A 17,793-nucleotide genomic window follows, 5' to 3' on the forward strand; every position below is an offset into this window, starting at 1 on the left:
TAAACGTAATAACCTTAAAATAAAATAGTTCATATAAAAATTGTAAGGTATACGCAATTCGACTTGAGTATCTAAATAACACAATATTTCCATTTTGTCATAGCCGGTTGCTTATTACAGCATTGCTTTAATTCAATCCCGGATAATGTTAAGAAAACTGACTAAACTATCGACCTTAAAGGTCAGATGTGAGCTGCGTTCCCTCTCCTCGCTCAGCCAAAGTCCACAGAACATATTCGACCGGAATGCCAAGAGATTGCAAAAGGAACGAGCCGCCCTCAGGTGAAATTTAAACCCAAAGTAGCACCAAACCCAGCTAAACCCTAAAATCCTCCCACAGCGAAGATGTAGGCCTATACGATTACCTCAAGGAGGAGGTGGGCTTCCGCCTGGCGGACAGGGTGTTCGACATCAAGCGGGAATTCAAGGCAGCGGCGGACATTGGCTGCAGTCGCGGGTATCTCTCCCGGCACATCCTGGCGGAGAGCGTGGAGCAGCTCACTCTAACAGACACCAGTGCCACGATGCTGGAGCAGGCGCAGGGCACTCCAGGTCTCAAGATGCTGAAGCTAGTCAAGGATGAGGAGCAACTGGATGTGGGTAATTAGATCCCTTACCCCAGAGAATCCATTATAAACCAAACTTCCCTTCAGTTTGAGGAGAACTCCCTGGATCTGGTCATCTCCAGCCTGAGCCTGCACTGGGTGAACGATCTGCCCGGCTGCTTTGCCCGGATCAAGCGCAGCCTGAAGCCGGATGGCGTCTTCATAGCCTCCATGTTCGGCGGCGACACCCTCTACGAGCTGCGCTCCTCGCTCCAACTGGCCGAGCTGGAGAGGAAGGGCGGCATTTCCCCGCACATCTCGCCCTTTACCCAGATCCGCGACATTGGCTCCCTGCTGAATCGCGCTGGATTCACTATGCTCACGATCGACACCGATGAACTGGTCATCGGATATCCCAGCATGTTCGAGCTGATGTGGGATCTCAAGGGAATGGCCGAGAACAATGCGGCCTTCAATCGGCCGGCGCATCTCAGTCGGGAGACGATGCTGGCCGCCAGTGCCATCTACCAGGAGCTGTATGCCAAGCCCAACGAGCAGGGAGTGCCGGCCACCTTCCAAATCATCTACTTTGTGGGCTGGAAGCCGGGGCCCAACCAACCGCAGCCCCTGGAACGCGGAACCGGAGAGGTTTCGCTCAAGGATCTGGGCTCCATTATCGAAAAGGGCGGCAAACTGGAGACCAAGGCGGGCGATTAGCTTCAGTTGACAGTTTTATTTCGGAAACTCGCTTGAACATAATTTAATAACTTAAATAAACATAATTCCTTCTTTGCTGAGAAACTTAAACTAGTGATTCATGTGTAAAGGTTAGTCATGAAATTATAAATACTCAATTCATTTGTCAGTTTGTTCTGGCTATGCTGGTTTAACTATACATATATCATATATCTAGCGTAATCATTCGATTCTTCTTAATATTTGGTTGCCTTTCGCCTTTACATTCGTTTGCATTCCATGGACGTAACTTTTTAACGTTGCTTTGTATTTTGCTCGGTACGTATATACAAGTACAATTTACAACAATTTCTATAATATATGTGTTGAGTTGAATTCAATATGCAATTAATTAATAACCGCTTTTCAGTTGTATTAGATACGATTTGCTCTTGCTTAAATATTGTTCCATTAGCATTTGTGTATGTAATTCTCGATTGCTTGCTTTATCAATTGTTTAACTCGTAACTGTTGTAAATTTAATTTGGCGCATCTAGTCCCAGCAACGGGCTTCACTCCAACTACCAACTCCCAAGGCCCCAGGCTTCCCGCGGCTTATGTACAAAGTGTGTGACCTCAGACTCCCGAAGGAGCTGGAGGTTGGCTAATGCTGCTCCCGGAGGAAGTCCCAGTTTCAGCGGTGGCAGGGCTAGAAGACTTAAGGCTAGGCAAAGGCAGACGGCGGCGAGCACCGGGAACTAGGTGATCCCACTCCGATTGGCCGCCGCCTTTTGCTTTGCTAGTCACCCCAGCGCCAAAGGAGATCTCGGCGGCACGGGCGGCGGTGTGGGCGTGGCCCTGGGCGAGGATGTGGGGCTCACGCCCGAGGCTCCGGCCACTGCCAGTTGTCCCGTGGAGCTGGTGGCTGTGAGTGTGGTGAGTGTGTTGTGGCGACTCTCTGCAGCTGCCTGCGACGAGGAGGAGGACGCAGGCGGCAGCTGACGTCAGGTGCCCAGAAGCATCTCGCGCTGCGGAGTGTTCTGCAGCATGTTGGCGGTCCTCAGGTGAATACTGCAAGGGAATGGAAAAGAAATAATTAACAGTCTAAATTATGTATGTATTATGTCTATTTGAACGGCTTGTAAACGATGCAGCAGCCGACTTGACAGCCGCTTCATCGTATACAATTTGTATTTTGCAAAGTATGAATCATTATTTTGACTAAAACATAAAAAGAGTATTAGTCAAAATATTAAAAAAAATTCTATCAATTGGAACGGCTTTTGTAAACGATGCAGCAGCCTCCTCATCGTTTACAGCTTAAATTTTGCAATATTATGATTTTAACTGAAACATAAAAAAGTAACAATCAAAATTATGTATAAATTATATTCATTTTTTAAAGGCTTGTAAACGATGCAGTAGTAAACGATGCAGTACTTTAAACATTATTTTAACTGAAACTTGAATTGACTAACAGTCAAAATTCTGTAAACGGTGCAGCAGCCGAATTGGCATCCGCTTCATCGTTTACAGCTTGTATTTTGCAATATTTAAATCATTATTTTAAGTAAAATATGAAAAAAGTAATAGTCAAAAAAATGTTTAAAGTCTATACGTTTTATAAAGGCTTGTAAACGATGCAGCAGTCGACTTGTCAGCCGCTTCATCGTTTACAGCTTGTATTTTGGAATATATTCAACTCATTATTTGGACTGCAACTTAAAACGATGCAGTATCCCACTTTACAGCATCTGCATCGTTTACGTCTTGTTTGTTTTAATATATATAATTATTTTAACTGAATCTGACTGCTTTATATAAATAAATAAATGAACTGACTGCAAACTACTCACTTATTGTCCTCCAGCGACATGGTCTCCGACGAGCCGTGCGAGGCAACTGAGGTACCTGCAAGCGAACTTCGTATTGAGTGCGAGTCCTCGGGAACAGTAAGCGTAACTAATAAATTGCGTTTATGGGTTAACGTTTTCGAGTTTTTTTTCGTATTTTTTCGATTTCGGTTTGACCAATAATCCCAGTTCGTCGTGTTGCCAATGCGTTGGAAAGAAGTTTGGTTTTTGGAAAATTGCATTTAGTTTTCGGTTGTGGTTGTGATTGTGGCAATGTGAAATTTTGGTTAGCGGTGTTAGTGTTGTTTGGTTGTTTGTGAGGTGCAAATCGAGTCGAATCGAATGGAATACTTCGGATAAATACTGGAAACCTGAAACGGCTCTATAAGGCTGACTGGGGAATTAACCATGCTGCGAGTGTTTGGTTTCTTTCAGTACAAAATCATATTTATTTGTGTGGTACGCTTCGCTATATGTATAATCATATAATTATTGGCTAATCAGATTACAACTACCATTTCAATTTGGCTTTGACATAAACTAAAGTTGAGTTCTTTCGCAACGAAAACATATAAAGTAAATGCAAGAACAAGGCTTAAAGTACGTAATAAGTAGAGTAATTAGTAGTGGGCGTGTAAAGAAGTGTGGCAAAGTAGTAAGGCGGATAACAATAAATATTAATCGTTGTACGTAGTTTCAAACGGAATCGTTGGAGTCTTAGGAGTTATCAGTTTTTGGAATATTAAGTTGAGACTCTCGGTTGGGTAATATCGGAGAGAGGGCGATAAGGAGTGTGGGAAGAACACTAAATACAAACATCGATGAATGCAGCTATTGTCGCTTCGACAGTACAAAAATTAAAGCTAAGTACGTTTTGGGGATATAACTAGCGAATGTTCGGGGTTCAAGGAAAATAGTAAGGAGGCAAAACATTAACTACATAAAGAAAGATTACGCATTACGAATCAACTAAAATTAGAGGCGCGTGTTCTCCACGCTCAGCGCATCATCGTCGTCGTCGTCATTCGCAGCTCCACTTCCATTTCCGTTTCCGTTCTGCATGATATATGATGATACCACCTGGCTGCTCGGGGTCTTCGGGTGCGGATGCGGTTGCAGGGGAAGCTGCTGTCGCTGGAGCACCTCCAGTGCCTGATCCAGATCCAGCCTATTGCGACTGTCGCTATCGCTGCTGAAGCTGTGCCGCATGTGCTGCAGCTGCAGCCCATTACGATGCACTGGCAGGTAGCTGAGATTGTGGATGCTCTGGCTGCGGGCCGGGTCTTGGCCACTGTCCACTGTGGTCACTACAAATCCGTTGCTGTACAGCGAGTAGCTACTGTTCGCCGGCGAGGTGGCTAAGCTAGTGATACTCTCAAACGTTTTCATTGAGTATCCGTCACCTAGGAACAGAATTACAGAAGCGATTGCGGATTAGGTCAAGTCTTTCGGTTCATTTCAGGCATCTCCGATTGTAGTAGAAGCGGTGGTGGTGATCGAAAACGGATTTATATGTACACGCAGCGGACAATGTTAGACAAATGGTTACAGAAATGGATCAACCGATTACATGAACGTCGAGGGGCGTATTTAATAAGCATGAACTGGTTTTGTGGTTGCCCCTTGGTTATTCTCCCTTAGAAGCTAATTACATATACAGTTAGTGCCCATTACAGGTAAGGGGTATCTCCTATTCCAGCCAGAAACCATCACTTTACACAGATCAGAATGCCCATCAAAAAAGGCAACAGGTCAATATTAGCATATTATTCAATTAGTTTAATGCTTCGGCCGGCGAGATGATGACGCACTTCGGCTGGACAGCCAACGATGACCCGCTGAAAGTGGCTACGATCTTAAAACTCAAAAGGGAAGACTATACATCGCTAGGCAAATATACAACACATCGTTTTCATACTCTAAGACTAAACAATACTTTGTACATGGGATCTAGTTTCGTGTTTCTGTTTACACATAAATGATATATACAATTTGTGATAAACTTGCACCACACAATACAAAATAAGGGGGAATTTTCGATTAAAATTGCAGATTATAGTTACAGTCAGGTGGTAAGTGGGTTGTTTCAAAGCAAGCATTAGTATTAGTAGATAAGAACAGTGTAAGAACAGTGTGTGTTGCTCAGGACTCACCAGTGGCGCACTCGGAAGTCTCGTAGGAGACCGTGGATTGAACCTCAATCGCGTTTTGTTCTTGTCTGCAAGACAAATAGTTGTTATCTAAAGTAGTTTCCATTATCTTCCTAATCTCTAACCTTGATATCACATCTGTTATGACTTGCTTCTCCGCGTCCGTGTAATCGTTGCGTCTGCGACCGATCTTCTTCTCCATGTCGGCCTCCACAAAGTCGCCCAGCTTGCGGCTGGGGAACTCGTTCGACTTGGCTGGCGGTGGGACGTCCAGTTTCAGGTCCTTCAGCTTCTTCATCACGCGCTCCAAGGCCTGAATGGCGTCGTCGTCGCTGTAGCCAAAGTTCTTGTGCAGCCGCACCTGCAGATACTCGATGATGGCGTCCATGTCCTTGAGGCGCAGCAGGTCGTCCTTGTGGAGGTACAGAATGGTGATGGCCATGGACAGGATGACGCGATCGCCGTCCAGCATGAAAATGTCCCACACGCGCAGGCTCAAACTGAAGGGGACCTGAAAAATAGCACTTTTTAAGTATTTTGGCTGATAAATCTTCTACATTTTACTGACCCTCTCCACGAAGACGACGAAGAACCACTTGATGGCGTACAGCAGGGCGTCCACGTTGTGTTTGGTAAAGTGCTTGTGTAGCTTGCGCATTATTTTCGACATGATGCGGTCATGGTGGTCAATGAATCGCGTCAGCTTGGGAAAGCCCTCGATGAACAGCCCGTGCATGCCGTATTTTTGGTCTGTGATCAGGCTGTTCAGCGCCCAGAAGGTCTCCTCCTCGTGCAGGTAGAGCAGCAGCACGCCGGCCACGCAGGCCATGCCCTGGCAGTAGCCCAGCTCCGAGTTGTAGATGCTGTAGGCGTTGAGCACGTTGAACAGCGAGCACTGCTTCACGCTGTAGCGCTCGCGGAAGGCGATGTTGTCGCGGAACTGGCGATTCACGTCCGCATCGATCTGCCGCGTCTCCGTGGAGTACTTCCTGGCCAGCTGGAGCATGCGGGCATAGACGCCAGGGTTCTTCTCCATCGACTGGTGGATATTGAGCAGGTTCATCCAGACCTCCGCCTTCACGCGGTCCGGCACGCCCTTGTAGATGCGCTTGTGCAGCTTGTCCGGGGGCGGCGGCCACTGCTTCAGCATCTTCACCCACTTTCTGACGCGCTCAACCTCGACGTTGTTGCGGTGCGTCTCCTGGGCGTCGCGCGTCGTGGGCAGGCGCTCGTCGTGCAGGAAGCCATATCTGTAAGGGAATAGGAGGGATTAGATTTGGTACGGGTGATTTATAGTCATCTGTTTGGGTGAAATCTTTTTTTTAAAATACTTTTCTCCGCCCAAATTTGATGGGTTACAAATTTTTAACAAAAAACCGAAATTAGGTTGGGTTTAGAACTAATTTTGAATTACAGTAAAAAAAATTGTAGCACATCAAATAAGGCTGGAAATGGGATTTCATAGATTTATAGTCATTTTACTAAGTGAAATCGTTTTTATTTAAATACTTTTTTCCAGCTACATTTGATGGGTTACAAATTTTTAACAAAAAACCGAAATTAAGTTGAATTTAGAACTAATTTTGAATTTAAGTAAAAAAATTATAGCCCATCAAATGTGGCTGGAAATAGGATTACAAATTTTTTACAAAAAACCGAAATTAAGTTGGGTTTGGAACTAATTTTGATTTTATGTAAAACAATTTTAGCACATCAATTAAGGCTGGAAATGGGATTTTAAAAAATAATTATTTCACCTAAAATTAGGTAGTCACTCACCTGTCTGTTTTCATGTAGACCTCGAAGGAGGGATTCTCCCAGGAGTCGACCACATTGCTGGGATCGAGGCCCAGTTCGTAGCGCCGGAAGATGTCCTCGCGCTCGTCCTCGGCCCGCTTGACCAGCGCCTCCTGCTGCTCGCCGTCCGTCATTTGGCGGCGGATGTGGATTCGGCTAGGATGGGTGGCCCGATCCGGAGGAGCAAGTGGCCAGAGCGGGATTCTCCGTGCTCTCAGTTGGGGAGCGGCTGCTACTCAGAGGGCGATAGCGCGAAACTTTGATAAAAGCGAGGAACGAGAATAACAAACAAAGCATTAACATGCTATAACTACGAATGACGCATGTCTATTATTTAAATGCAGTTGAATCTGTGTCTTTTTTTTTTGGATTAGCGTGGCATAAATGACGTGATGTTTGGGATTTACTTAAAATTCAATGCATTTAAGCCAGCTAACAAAACCTGTCACCATAAACGCCCCCTGATCTGGATCTCAATCTGAATCTGCGGTTGAATGTGAGTGGGCAAGCCACATACATATATTTAGAGATATTTCAGTTTTGTCGCCTATTTCGATGCGGAATGTGTGCAATCTTTATGTTTTATCGTTCACACACTTCCTGTTTTCGCTGCGATTTGTTGTATTTTGTCAACACAGACGAACGCACACACACACACACGCACACGGGCAGGCGAGAGAGTGTTCTGGCTTTCACTCGCCCCGCTCTCTCCGCTCCCTGCGTTTAGCCACGCCGTCTAATGTTTGTTTACCATTTAATTTAGTACTGCCAATTCTTATTATCCACGCCGATCGGTTGTGTTTGCTAGCTAGTTTTTACTATTTTATTTCGGCTGCATGTTTCCGATACATTTGGTGGCGAATGTGTGTGAGTAACGTCAGGGTTGCCAGATGAACATTTTGCTTTGCCCCTAAAAAATCTCCAACAGTCGATATTTCTCCCTAAAAAATCCAGTTTTCCTCCTAAATTCAAAAAATTAGTTCATTTCGAACATGTATAAGAAAGTAGTAATATATAGATCGGGGGTCTCACAGAAATCTCTTCCAACCAAAATTCCGTCGAAAAGCAAATCTCGGTGTCACAGAAACCATTTGAAAATGAAGTACACACAGTACACAACCAACTGAATAGTAGGCCTTGAAGCAAAGGGTAAAAGGGTATTTTAACGTTTTTTCCAAACACTTGCGAAGAAAACCTATAAAAATTTCACAAATTTCTGGGAACACTGAGTAACGTAACACGGAACCAGGGATGGCACAAGAAACAGTTACAATTTGGTAGGTGTCTTTGGTAATATCGGTGGGTGTCCTGGCTATGGAGGTGGGGGAAATATCGATGGTAGGAAATCGCTAGGGCTATCGATGTTTCCATCGACTTTCAGCCACCTCTAGCCTCAACCCAAAACAAAAAAAAAACAGCGCGAGTCGGACGCGGTTTTTGTCGTCGAGCGCGGTTTCTTTGTTTTAGCCGGAAAAAATCTCGTAAAAAATACACTCTAACTAAAAACTGAAAGTGCAAACCAAGTGAACTTGAGATACAAGTTGAAACACAAAAATACAAATACATAAAAGTGGGAAAAACAAAACAAACGAATTTGTGAGCGGCGTTTTTTATTTTTGTGTTTGATTTTTCCGGCTCCGATGCCAAACTGAGAAAACAGTGAATGATTTTCAACAGTGTAGTGTGAGATAAAAGTAAGCAAATAATAATTATTATTTTTAACATCAAAATGCAACCCTCAACAGCGTCCTTTGCATAGGTGTGCGCCTATATACATGTGTGTGCGTCCGTGTGTTTGCGTGTGATTGTGTTGCAAGGGAAAATTGCCGCCTGTAAATTGTTTATGTTTAATTGGAGACGAAAAGAGAGTCTGTAAATTGCAGCACTAGCACTTACCGTTAGGGCGAGAGTAAACACATTCAACATGTTGCAGTCACTAAAAAAACAAACTAAAACAAAAGCAAAGCGGATCGGATCTCTCTTTCTGGCGCTCTCTCTCTCTCTTTGAGTTTTGTGAGCGTTCCCGAGTGTTTTTGCCGTGTTTTGTTTTGATTTTCTTTTCACGCAGAGCAAACTCAACGAGAGAGAGGGAGAGCGGGAGAGAAGAGCGTGTTGTTGTTGCATTTGACCATCTAATAAATTGTGCCGTTCTTGTTGTTGTTGCAGTTGGATTAAAAGTCAAAGCATTTATCAGTGCTAAATAGAAATAAAACGCAAATAAAAGCCAATCAAAGGAAATCAAAATCAAATTGGATTATCACCACCACAGCTTCTGGGTAAGTAATTTTACACTCTTATCGCCAAATTAAAAGCGATTCATTTGTGTGTGGGTGGTTTTTGCAAACCAGTTTTATTTCGGGTTTTATTTTTTTCTCGGCTTTTGATAAGACCTTGAAGCGCTTTTCGTGTAGAACTTCGTTTGATTGATGTTTTTTATGCTCGAAGCCCCGAAGCTTGGCTTTTAAAAATAGATCAAGACCAGTTTTTCGAGGCTTTGAAATTGCCAAATAATTTCCTAAGCCTAAACTGCAGTTTGTTGTTGTTGTTATTCTTGCTTTTGCCTGCATCGCCTAGAAAATGATGGATGTACAATGGCGCTATCTCGCTCTCGCCACGCCTGCCTTCCCTCTCGTGGTTTTTAGGCCGTCTCTTTTGTCTTTTCATTTATTTGCCTTTGTCTTTGGCCCGATGACTTTGTTTTTGTTTTTGCCCTGTCTTTGGTGTCTCTCACTGCCTCTCATTTTCATCGACGATCCTTTGATTTGATTTGATCCTTGTAGGTAGAAGAAGCAGAGTAGTGGGAGAGAGAGAGTTATTCTGCTGATTTCAATCCGCAAGATTTTCGAATCTTCAGCTTTAAAACCAATTCGATAAATACGTTGTCTTAGAATTTCACGAGCGCAAGTAATAAAAATAACTTGAATTATAATTTGTAATTATGGAGAAAAGATTTTAATCAATACAAAATACCGTTGAGAAGAGTTTTATTTTAAAAATATATTTATTTCCATTAATCTTTAAATTTTGTACTGGCGTTAATGTTCATATTTTGAGTAATTCCTCGATTGAAGTAAACATACAAAAAAATGTCCTTAGAATTATTTAAATAACATTTCCTCTTCTTTTTAATGCTTATTTTGTTATTCTGCAAAAATTAGAGGTAAATAGAATACTTAATCTCGATAGCCCTGAAAAATAATCTTAAATATTAACTAAAAAATTTTGCGTATTTTTTCGTCAATTTCATATGAAGAAAGTTCGAATACCTTTCAAGGTTTTTACTCTCGAAATGTTCCCTCACCAATATAAGCTGCATTCCATTGGAATACCGATGAAGGGCATGCATTTAGGCACCATACCTGGCATACTCGACATTTTAAATACTTTTCTTCACTTGATAAACATTATTATTTGTCCGGGCTGTTAAATGACTTTTTTTCTCTTATATGTACCCTCTGTTCTCCGCCGTTTGTTGTGCCCCCGTCTTCGCATATGTACGTCTTCGAGTGGTCTAACATGTAATGTATGCCTCGCCTTTGGTTTCTTGCTCGTTTGAGACACCGGAAGTTGTTGCTAGGCTGAAAAAGTTGTGTGTTTTTCAGTTCCAGCGGTGTCTCCATCTCCATCTGTATCTTTATCTCTCTCTGGAGCCGTATATCCATCTCTATCGGCGGGCAAGTGGCGCGTGTGAATGACCCAATTAAGCTGAAGATAACCCGGCCTAAGCTTCGACTTCGTAGGTGGCTTAAAACAACTCGGATGGCCAAGAAGCAGAAGAAGCGGCCCCAGAACCTGCCAGACGAACATGGCTCAGAAAAAGAAAAAGACAACAAAAAAGAGTTCACATCGAATATATCGAATGCGAAGTTTGAACTGTAAACAGGTTTGCTTGGCCTCACCTCGCTTCGTCTGCTGCAGTTGGCTGCTACAGGTGAAATTCCGTAACGCGAACTGGCTAAAAGGTATTTGATTAGGATATTGGATGTACTTATCTGTATTATTCGGGGGTCTCGAACTGTTTCTAACTATCTTACTACTATCTTATGTAACGGAAAATCTCACAAATAATCCAATATTCTGAGCTGAAATATAAACTTATTATACTTTTGTTTTTAATTTAAAATAAATGAATTAAAAATATTTTAATATTAATAAATAAATATACTAAACATTTTGATCAAATTAAAACTTTTAACTTAAATTCAAACTTTTATACATGATCTTTTGATCTATTATTCCATTTTTACTATATAGTCAAATATATAGGCAAAATAGTCTAGTATGCAATGAAAGTTTTGATTTAATAGTATTTAATATTATCTAATATATGTAGGATCCCAAATTATAACAGAGAATTTGTTTCCCTTAAGCACCTTCCACTGTATTGGGTTTTGTGAGTTGCTTTATTTTGTCAGGCCAAACTCCTTTTCAGCATTTTTGTATTAAATATTTCGCACCATGTTCTGCATTTATTCGGATACGAAAGATCTCCCGAGGCTCGAGGCTCCAGTCTCCGGTCTCCAACTCCACTTCGATCGCCATCTCTTTCGCACTCCGCTGTTGCCGTCCTTTTCTCTGGCATATTTTGTCGTTGAGTCAGTTGGGGTCAATGCTGCTGCTGCTGCTGCTGCTCAACTTAACTCTTTGCTCACTCAACTCACTTTGCTCGGTAGCCTGGCCAAAACAGGTTTCCCGCCTTGGCTGAGCTTTTGTTGTACGCTTTTTCGGGTTTTTCTCCTCCTGTGCAGCGTAGCGGCCTCACCCACAGTCTGCTTTTTGGTTTTTTGTTTTGTTTTTCGGGGTCCCAATACCAATATATATACTATCTGGATTCCCAACCCCCGAGAGAGACATCATCCCTGCCGCTTGGCCAACAAAACAGCCCTCGAAAGCGGGCGAAATGGCAGTGGCAACCTGAGACACTGGGAATGTGCGAGTGCAGATGGAACTTGGGAATCGCAATGGGACTTTTTTGGGGGGGAAAGAGGGGATAGGTTATCCCGAAGGTGGATGCCCCATTCCAGGTGTTCGGTCGCTGCATTGTAACAGGCGCTCAGCTGCATTCAGCAGCAACAATGGTCGCATGTTGCAAGTTGCTGCACCACCAACACAACAACGAATCTTTCGCGAAAGGCGGAGACGCAGACAGACGATTTCTGCACCGGTTTTCCAGCCATTTTCCCCCATTCGAATTGCCCATCGGCCGTCGCCGTGCTTTCTTCCTTATCGCCTGTTTCGCTGCTGCCGCAACTTGCTGCTGTTGCCGCTGTACATGTTGCTGCTGTGCATGTTGCCGCTGTTGCTTCTACTGCTCTGCGGATGTTGCTGCTGTTGCGGCAGCAGCTGCACTTGCTGGCGGCTCCAAAGATGCGGATATCAGTTTACCTAAACATTTCGGACTTATAATACTGAAAGTTTTATTTGGAAAGTGATAACCGGGGAAATACGATTCTTATTAAAAACATTATTGTTTTTATTTCCTTTTAAAGTTAGTAACAAGACCAAATTAAACAGTTTGTATAAGACCTGTAGGTGCTTTAAAATATTTTGATTAATTTTTAAAACGGATATGTGATATTTTGCATATTTGATACAGATTCATATTACTGAAAGTATTAATTTAAAGTATTATTTCAATTTAAATATTTATCATATAAACCTTGGTTTTTTTTTGTAATCTTCGTAGCAATCAAATCTAAATTTAATATGATTAAAATATTGTTAAAAATAAAATTCTAAAATATATGTCTTGTTTATATTAATACTTTAAATTAAATGTTTGGAAAATTTGAAATTAAATACATCCATAAAATAAATGAAAATAAAATTTTATAATAATTTTCAGAATTTATATAAATAAACTTCGCATCTAGAATCATGCATTGTTACATTTTAGAACCTATTGAAATGATTGCTGGGACTTCAAAATCCTCAGATACATTTGAAACAAATAATCTGAGAGGCTTTGGAACATAAAGCAGCGCACCCATTTAAAAACCAATCGCAACCAGTGCGATCAGCCAGACTCCAGTGAGTTTGCTTTTGCCTTAATCAGCAGAAAATCGTATGCGAAATGTACACGATACAGATGATGTGCCCATGTACATTGTGCACATATAGCTCACTCTATGTTTATGTAGAGACTCTACGGTCTACAGTCTACAGTCTACCGTCTACAGTCTACAGCTGTGCGGAGTCTAGAGTCTAGACCACATAAGCGCGTATCGTATCAATGGCGACGAAATGTGTACATCGCACATGAACGAACGGTGCCGCGTATGTACAGTTTAAGAGAGCGAGGCAATACGAAATATAAACAAATAATTAACTGACATATCCGTATGCTTATCGCGCAACAAACCGCAGCAGCAGCAGCACCAGAAGCACAGATACAGATGCAGATACATCGGATACAGATACATCGGATACAGATACAGATACAGGCACACTTTCGGGGCGAGAGCGACTGTGAAATTTGTATCTGACAAAATGCCATAATGAACGTGCTGAGTGGCGTCGCGGAACCAGATACTCATACTCGTACTCGTACGTCCGAAAAACCCGAGAGATACTCGGATACTTCGTACTCGTACTTGCTCGACGTTTTGCGGCAGCAACAACAAGAACAGAATGTATCTACAACATCAAACGTGCGTTGCCTTTCTGTCGTTCGAGTAGAACAAATTCATTTGAGACTCTTTGCGCTTATTTCGGGTTAATATAAATCAGTTTTTCAGTGATGATTCGAAAATCTGCTGGCACGCTTACACATCTGTCAGATACTCTGCTCTGCCTAAGATACTTTCTGGCCCGTTAGTTGGGCAATCGTCTGAATCGGGGCCAAAAAAGGAAAAAATAAAAGAAAGGGTGGCTGTGGGGTGGTTGGATTAGGTCCACCCCAACCCATCTCATTACCTTTATTAGTTTGCCTTTGTAGTTGGCCCTAACATGCTAATTGGTTAAACCGCTGTTTTGGCCGGCCTGTTTGTCGTCGTCGCCTTAAGTTGGCCAAGTCGACTGCATTTATAATTAGATCCCAGCCACAGCCGCAGCCAAAGCAGAAATCGAACGAAAGCAGTTGGCTGTTAACCTGTTAACTTGGCTCGCTGCTTTTTCTATTCCTGCTGTTTTTCCATTGTTGGTCCAGTGGGACGCGTGGGAATTATTTGTTGTAAATACACTACTTTTAGTGAGTTGTATGAAACTATAAAAACAAATTAAAATGTGTAAATTCAATTAATTTAATAAAGTTAAAAAAAATATTTATTATTTTTTTTTTTTTTCTTTATCTTAAACAAATCTAATGTAAAGATAAAAGAATATTTCGCAGCATTTTTAATGTAAAAGTATTAAAAATTGCTAAACTTTTTCTATTTTTCTATTACAATATTGTCCTTAAAATAAAAATTAATTGTTAGTCTTCTTAATTACTTACACTTATCCTTAACGATTATCAACAATATCAAATAAATTTCTCTTAGTGCACTTTAATCTGAGAGCAATCACGAGTCGCCCATCACAATTGCCTTCCTTTGTTTTATAAGAAAAATCAGAGGCAGTGATTATCGGATTTTTATATAAAATTTATTTAAATTTTTGTGTCCAAACATATTCTCTTTCTGCTTCTCGCTTCGCCTCGACATCGAGACATCGAATTTCCTGCACATATGGACCGTATAAATATATAGCTATATGTGTACCAAATGTCTGTATAGTATATAAATAAACATTTTTATAGATTTCGAATTGGCTTTGGCAAATAAACTGGTTTAAAACATCTGGCAACAATTGTAGATCCATAAAATGCCGAGATACTTTCGATTGTGTGACGGTGGGAGCGGTGGAATAAAAAGCAAAAAAAAAACAAGTGAGCCAACGGAGAATAGAGTGAACTTTGAGATTCCTTATATTCATTCATTAAGTTAAGTTGGCGCAGCCATAATTATTAACCCCTTCGCAATCTCCGTTTGGCTTAGCTAGGTCTCCCTGTGGCTGAATTAGACTTTCACTTTTTCCGTGCTTTTGTTTTTAAAGAAACAATTTTGTGTGTTGCCTTCTTATTGTTTGTTGTTTGTGCTCCGCCGCTTCTCTGATATCGAAATTACGTAAAGATGAATGGCCGCCCATTGTCTGGCCCACGGAATTTCGAGTGCGGGAGGCAGAGAGGTCGTTGATCGTTGATCGGGGAGATATGGCGGGGTGATCTGGTATATCTGCCGGGGATCTGTCGCAACTAACGCAAACTGGTAGTCGTCATCTTGATGAATATGCAATGCGAGCGGTTCAGGTAATGAGATCCGTCTTCGATCTTCCAGTAGGAGGAATCAAGACCCCATTTTAGGGGTCGTACGATCCGCTTCGGGAGAACCGAACAGGGAACCAACCGATAAGGGAATATTCTATATGCGCATGTATAAACAATCCAGTATTAAAATCTATTTATGTAGTGGCACACTTATACGGCGATTGTCTATAAGTACAATTTTATGGGTACATACGATTTGGGGAGATTTTGTAAAATCGTTTCACGTTTGTAAATTTATTTCACTGTAAAATAGGATCGTTCTTGGAATGTTAAGGGCTATAATAATTGCTTAAACGTATCATATCATATCATTGCATTTACTTTTAATTGAAATCAATAAAAATAATAATAATTAAAGAATAACTACATACTTGATACTTAAAGTTACTTCTGTTGCCGAATAAATAACTATATTATTTACCCAGTCCCTTGGATTGGATCCCTTGGATCATGCAAAGCATTATTTGACTAGCTATGAAAATCACTGCTTTTTGGTAACTAAAGCAAGTCAGGAGTCTTGGCGAAACAAAAGCAGGGTTCAGATTCAGAACTCCCTGCCGAATGTCACATTCGATTAATGTTTGATGATTGCCTTCCGATAGCGTTTCAATTGATGTCAGTTGTCAACATAATTAATTGCGTGTACACCTTTGCAAACACACGCACATATGGCTCGAAATAGAGGTGAGAAAGAGACACGATTGACAGTGGCAAACTGCAGAGGAAATATGAACACTGAGAGAAAATGTAAACACTTTTTGAAACCAAAATAATTTAAATTGTGATTTTAATTAAACTTAAATAAATTATCCAAATAGGGTTACTTATTACTTCTCTCTGAAAAACCTGGTAAATATATAAATTAATAAAATATAAATAATAAATAAATATAAAAAATAGTTAGAAATTGGTTAAACAAATATAAAATGTAAACATTTCCCTAATGTGGTGGGAACAATTTATTATGTATTTATTTATAATAAACCAGTAAATATTTAAAATATAATAGGATAGCGCCAATTAAAACATTCCCATATTTGTTAAAAAATTAAAAACTTAGATATTAACATTTTCAAGCCCTAGTCAAAGGGTTTTCTATCAGCGTATCCATCTCCACTACCCCTTCAATTTTCTCGGGCTAACTAAACTCGGTTTCGAATCAATCAAGGCTAAAACCTGGCCACACACACATCAACGTCCACACATCCATCGTTTCAGATTTCATAGGAAAATGTTTTTGGGTGGGAAACGAACGCAACTTCAAGCAAACAACAGCAACAACAACAATATCATGAAGATGAAAGAAGGGGATAAGAAACGACCGTAACGAAAATGGAAGTCAATTTATTAACTAAAAAAGAAATAATGAAAAACTGAAACTGGACAACTGAAAGAGCCCGCCTGTGTGTTTGTGTGTGTTTTTGGTAAGGGTGTGCGTGTGTCGGCAGTTTTTACTTCTTGTTTTTTTTAGAGCTGTAGGTTGTCAACGTTAATTAATCAATCATTGTACGAAATCTTGACTCAGACATTAATCATTTAAAATCACAAACTTTAAATTGGGATGTGGAAAATACGAAAGGTTTGGGGCAAACACAGCACTCAACATTTGCGAAAATCAAATTGCCTGGAAAAAGGGTGAACAAGAAGAAGAGATTGAATATGAAATTGCTAGACAGAGATAGCCTTATCTGGGTTCGACTTGTTTTCCTTGGGTATTCTTTACTTGTTTTTATACCCGGCACTCGAACGTTAAGAAGGGTATATTGTATTCGAATAAATCAGTAGAAAATATATCGTTTTTGGCACTTTAAAGGGTATTTATTAATGATATTTTTAAGGAATGCTGCTGTCTTCTATCATAAAATCATTTAGGATTCATTTTTCAAAAGCAAACTTCGAATTACTCAATCCTAACCCTTAAAATATTGCAAATCCTAGAGAACTTCTACAATTTATTGTTATTAAAATCGTTGTTAAATCGTTTTCCTATCGTATCATATCTAATTTATATATAACTTCCAATAATATAAATAAAAAAAGGTATACCATACAATTTGCAACTAGGAAGTGATTAGCGGGTATCTACTGGTCGGAACCCTCAACTAAGTTGTTCTTTCTGATTTTTTATTATTATTATTCTTTTTTTTTTGCCACTCAACACGTTTTCTGGTTCTTTCTTTAGGTGTATGGGTGTGTGCTTGAGCATGCGGCCGCACTTGTGCCACGTACAACAAAAAACAACAACCACACCGGCGAGGAAAGTTCATTTGAATGCTTTTCTTTTATGCCCCGCGAGATACACAAAATAATCACAGAACAAAATTGTTTTTTACCACTTGGGCATATTCTTTATAATTTCCTTTTTTCAGTTCACCAAAAAAATCTGCGAAAGGATTAATATGGAAAATAACTCCCTTGATCTCTCAGCACGGCTTCCACTTGGTTTTAATTGGGCTTTTTTAATGGGG

The 17,793-nt window shown here is 40.8% G+C and overlaps 3 protein-coding genes across 7 annotated transcripts in view; 2 read left to right on the forward strand and 1 right to left on the reverse strand.

Annotated features, from left to right (window-relative positions):
- The first annotated feature begins 97 nt into the window (after window positions 1–97).
- On the forward strand, window positions 98–1,352 carry LOC108059776 (arginine-hydroxylase NDUFAF5, mitochondrial). 2 transcript variants are annotated; one of them, XM_017145207.3, is made up of 3 exons: window positions 98–282; window positions 341–596; window positions 654–1,352. In XM_017145207.3, the coding sequence occupies exons 1-3, from the start codon at window positions 146–148 to the stop codon at window positions 1,260–1,262; spliced, it is 1,002 nt and encodes a 333-aa protein (XP_017000696.2). In that variant the 5' UTR covers window positions 98–145; the 3' UTR covers window positions 1,263–1,352. The 2 variants fall into 2 exon arrangements, with proteins under 2 accessions (XP_017000696.2, XP_044248963.1); XM_044393028.2 differs by lacking the exon at window positions 98–282 and having other exon boundaries at window positions 435–600.
- RN-tre (Related to the N terminus of tre oncogene) lies at window positions 1,259–7,930 on the reverse strand. 4 transcript variants are annotated; one of them, XM_070213229.1, is made up of 7 exons: window positions 7,772–7,929; window positions 7,003–7,277; window positions 5,792–6,473; window positions 5,349–5,734; window positions 5,227–5,291; window positions 3,077–3,182; window positions 1,259–2,291 (listed from the first exon to the last, which is right to left on the reverse strand). In XM_070213229.1, exons 2-7 carry the CDS (start codon window positions 7,152–7,154, stop codon window positions 2,225–2,227), a joined length of 1,458 nt encoding a protein of 485 aa, XP_070069330.1. In that variant the 5' UTR covers window positions 7,155–7,277; window positions 7,772–7,929; the 3' UTR covers window positions 1,259–2,224. The 4 variants fall into 4 exon arrangements, with proteins under 4 accessions (XP_070069330.1, XP_017000691.2, XP_044248962.2 ...); XM_017145202.3 differs by lacking the exons at window positions 1,259–2,291; window positions 3,077–3,182 and adding an exon at window positions 3,494–4,476 and having other exon boundaries at window positions 7,772–7,930; XM_044393027.2 differs by lacking the exons at window positions 1,259–2,291; window positions 3,077–3,182; window positions 7,772–7,929 and adding exons at window positions 3,494–4,476; window positions 7,618–7,636.
- A 487-nt stretch (window positions 7,931–8,417) lies between these two features.
- mam (neurogenic protein mastermind) overlaps window positions 8,418–17,793 on the forward strand; it is a 74,742-nt gene continuing 65,366 nt past the window's right edge. Inside the window, exons 1-2 of the mRNA XM_044393321.2 lie at window positions 8,418–8,714; window positions 9,187–9,296. The gene's annotated coding sequence lies outside the window, so the exon portion shown is untranslated. The remainder of the gene's footprint in view (window positions 8,715–9,186; window positions 9,297–17,793) is intronic.

Source organism: Drosophila takahashii, chromosome 2R (genome assembly GCF_030179915.1).
Source record: "Drosophila takahashii strain IR98-3 E-12201 chromosome 2R, DtakHiC1v2, whole genome shotgun sequence".
Classification (NCBI taxonomy): domain Eukaryota; kingdom Metazoa; phylum Arthropoda; class Insecta; order Diptera; family Drosophilidae; genus Drosophila; species Drosophila takahashii.

Coding starts and splice junctions, on each gene's coding strand:
- LOC108059776 (XM_017145207.3), top strand. CDS start 146: ATGTTAAGAAAACTGACTAAACTATCGACCTTAAAGGTCAGATGTGAG. Junction 283..340: donor AAGGAACGAGCCGCCCTCAG/GTGAAATTTAAA, acceptor ATCCTCCCACAG/CGAAGATGTAGGCCTATACG. Junction 597..653: donor AGGATGAGGAGCAACTGGAT/GTGGGTAATTAG, acceptor ACTTCCCTTCAG/TTTGAGGAGAACTCCCTGGA.
- RN-tre (XM_017145202.3), bottom strand. CDS start 7,154: ATGACGGACGGCGAGCAGCAGGAGGCGCTGGTCAAGCGGGCCGAGGAC. Junction 5,292..5,348: donor ATAACAGATGTGATATCAAG/GTTAGAGATTAG, acceptor TTTGTCTTGCAG/ACAAGAACAAAACGCGATTG. Junction 4,477..5,226: donor GACTTCCGAGTGCGCCACTG/GTGAGTCCTGAG, acceptor TTCTGTTCCTAG/GTGACGGATACTCAATGAAA.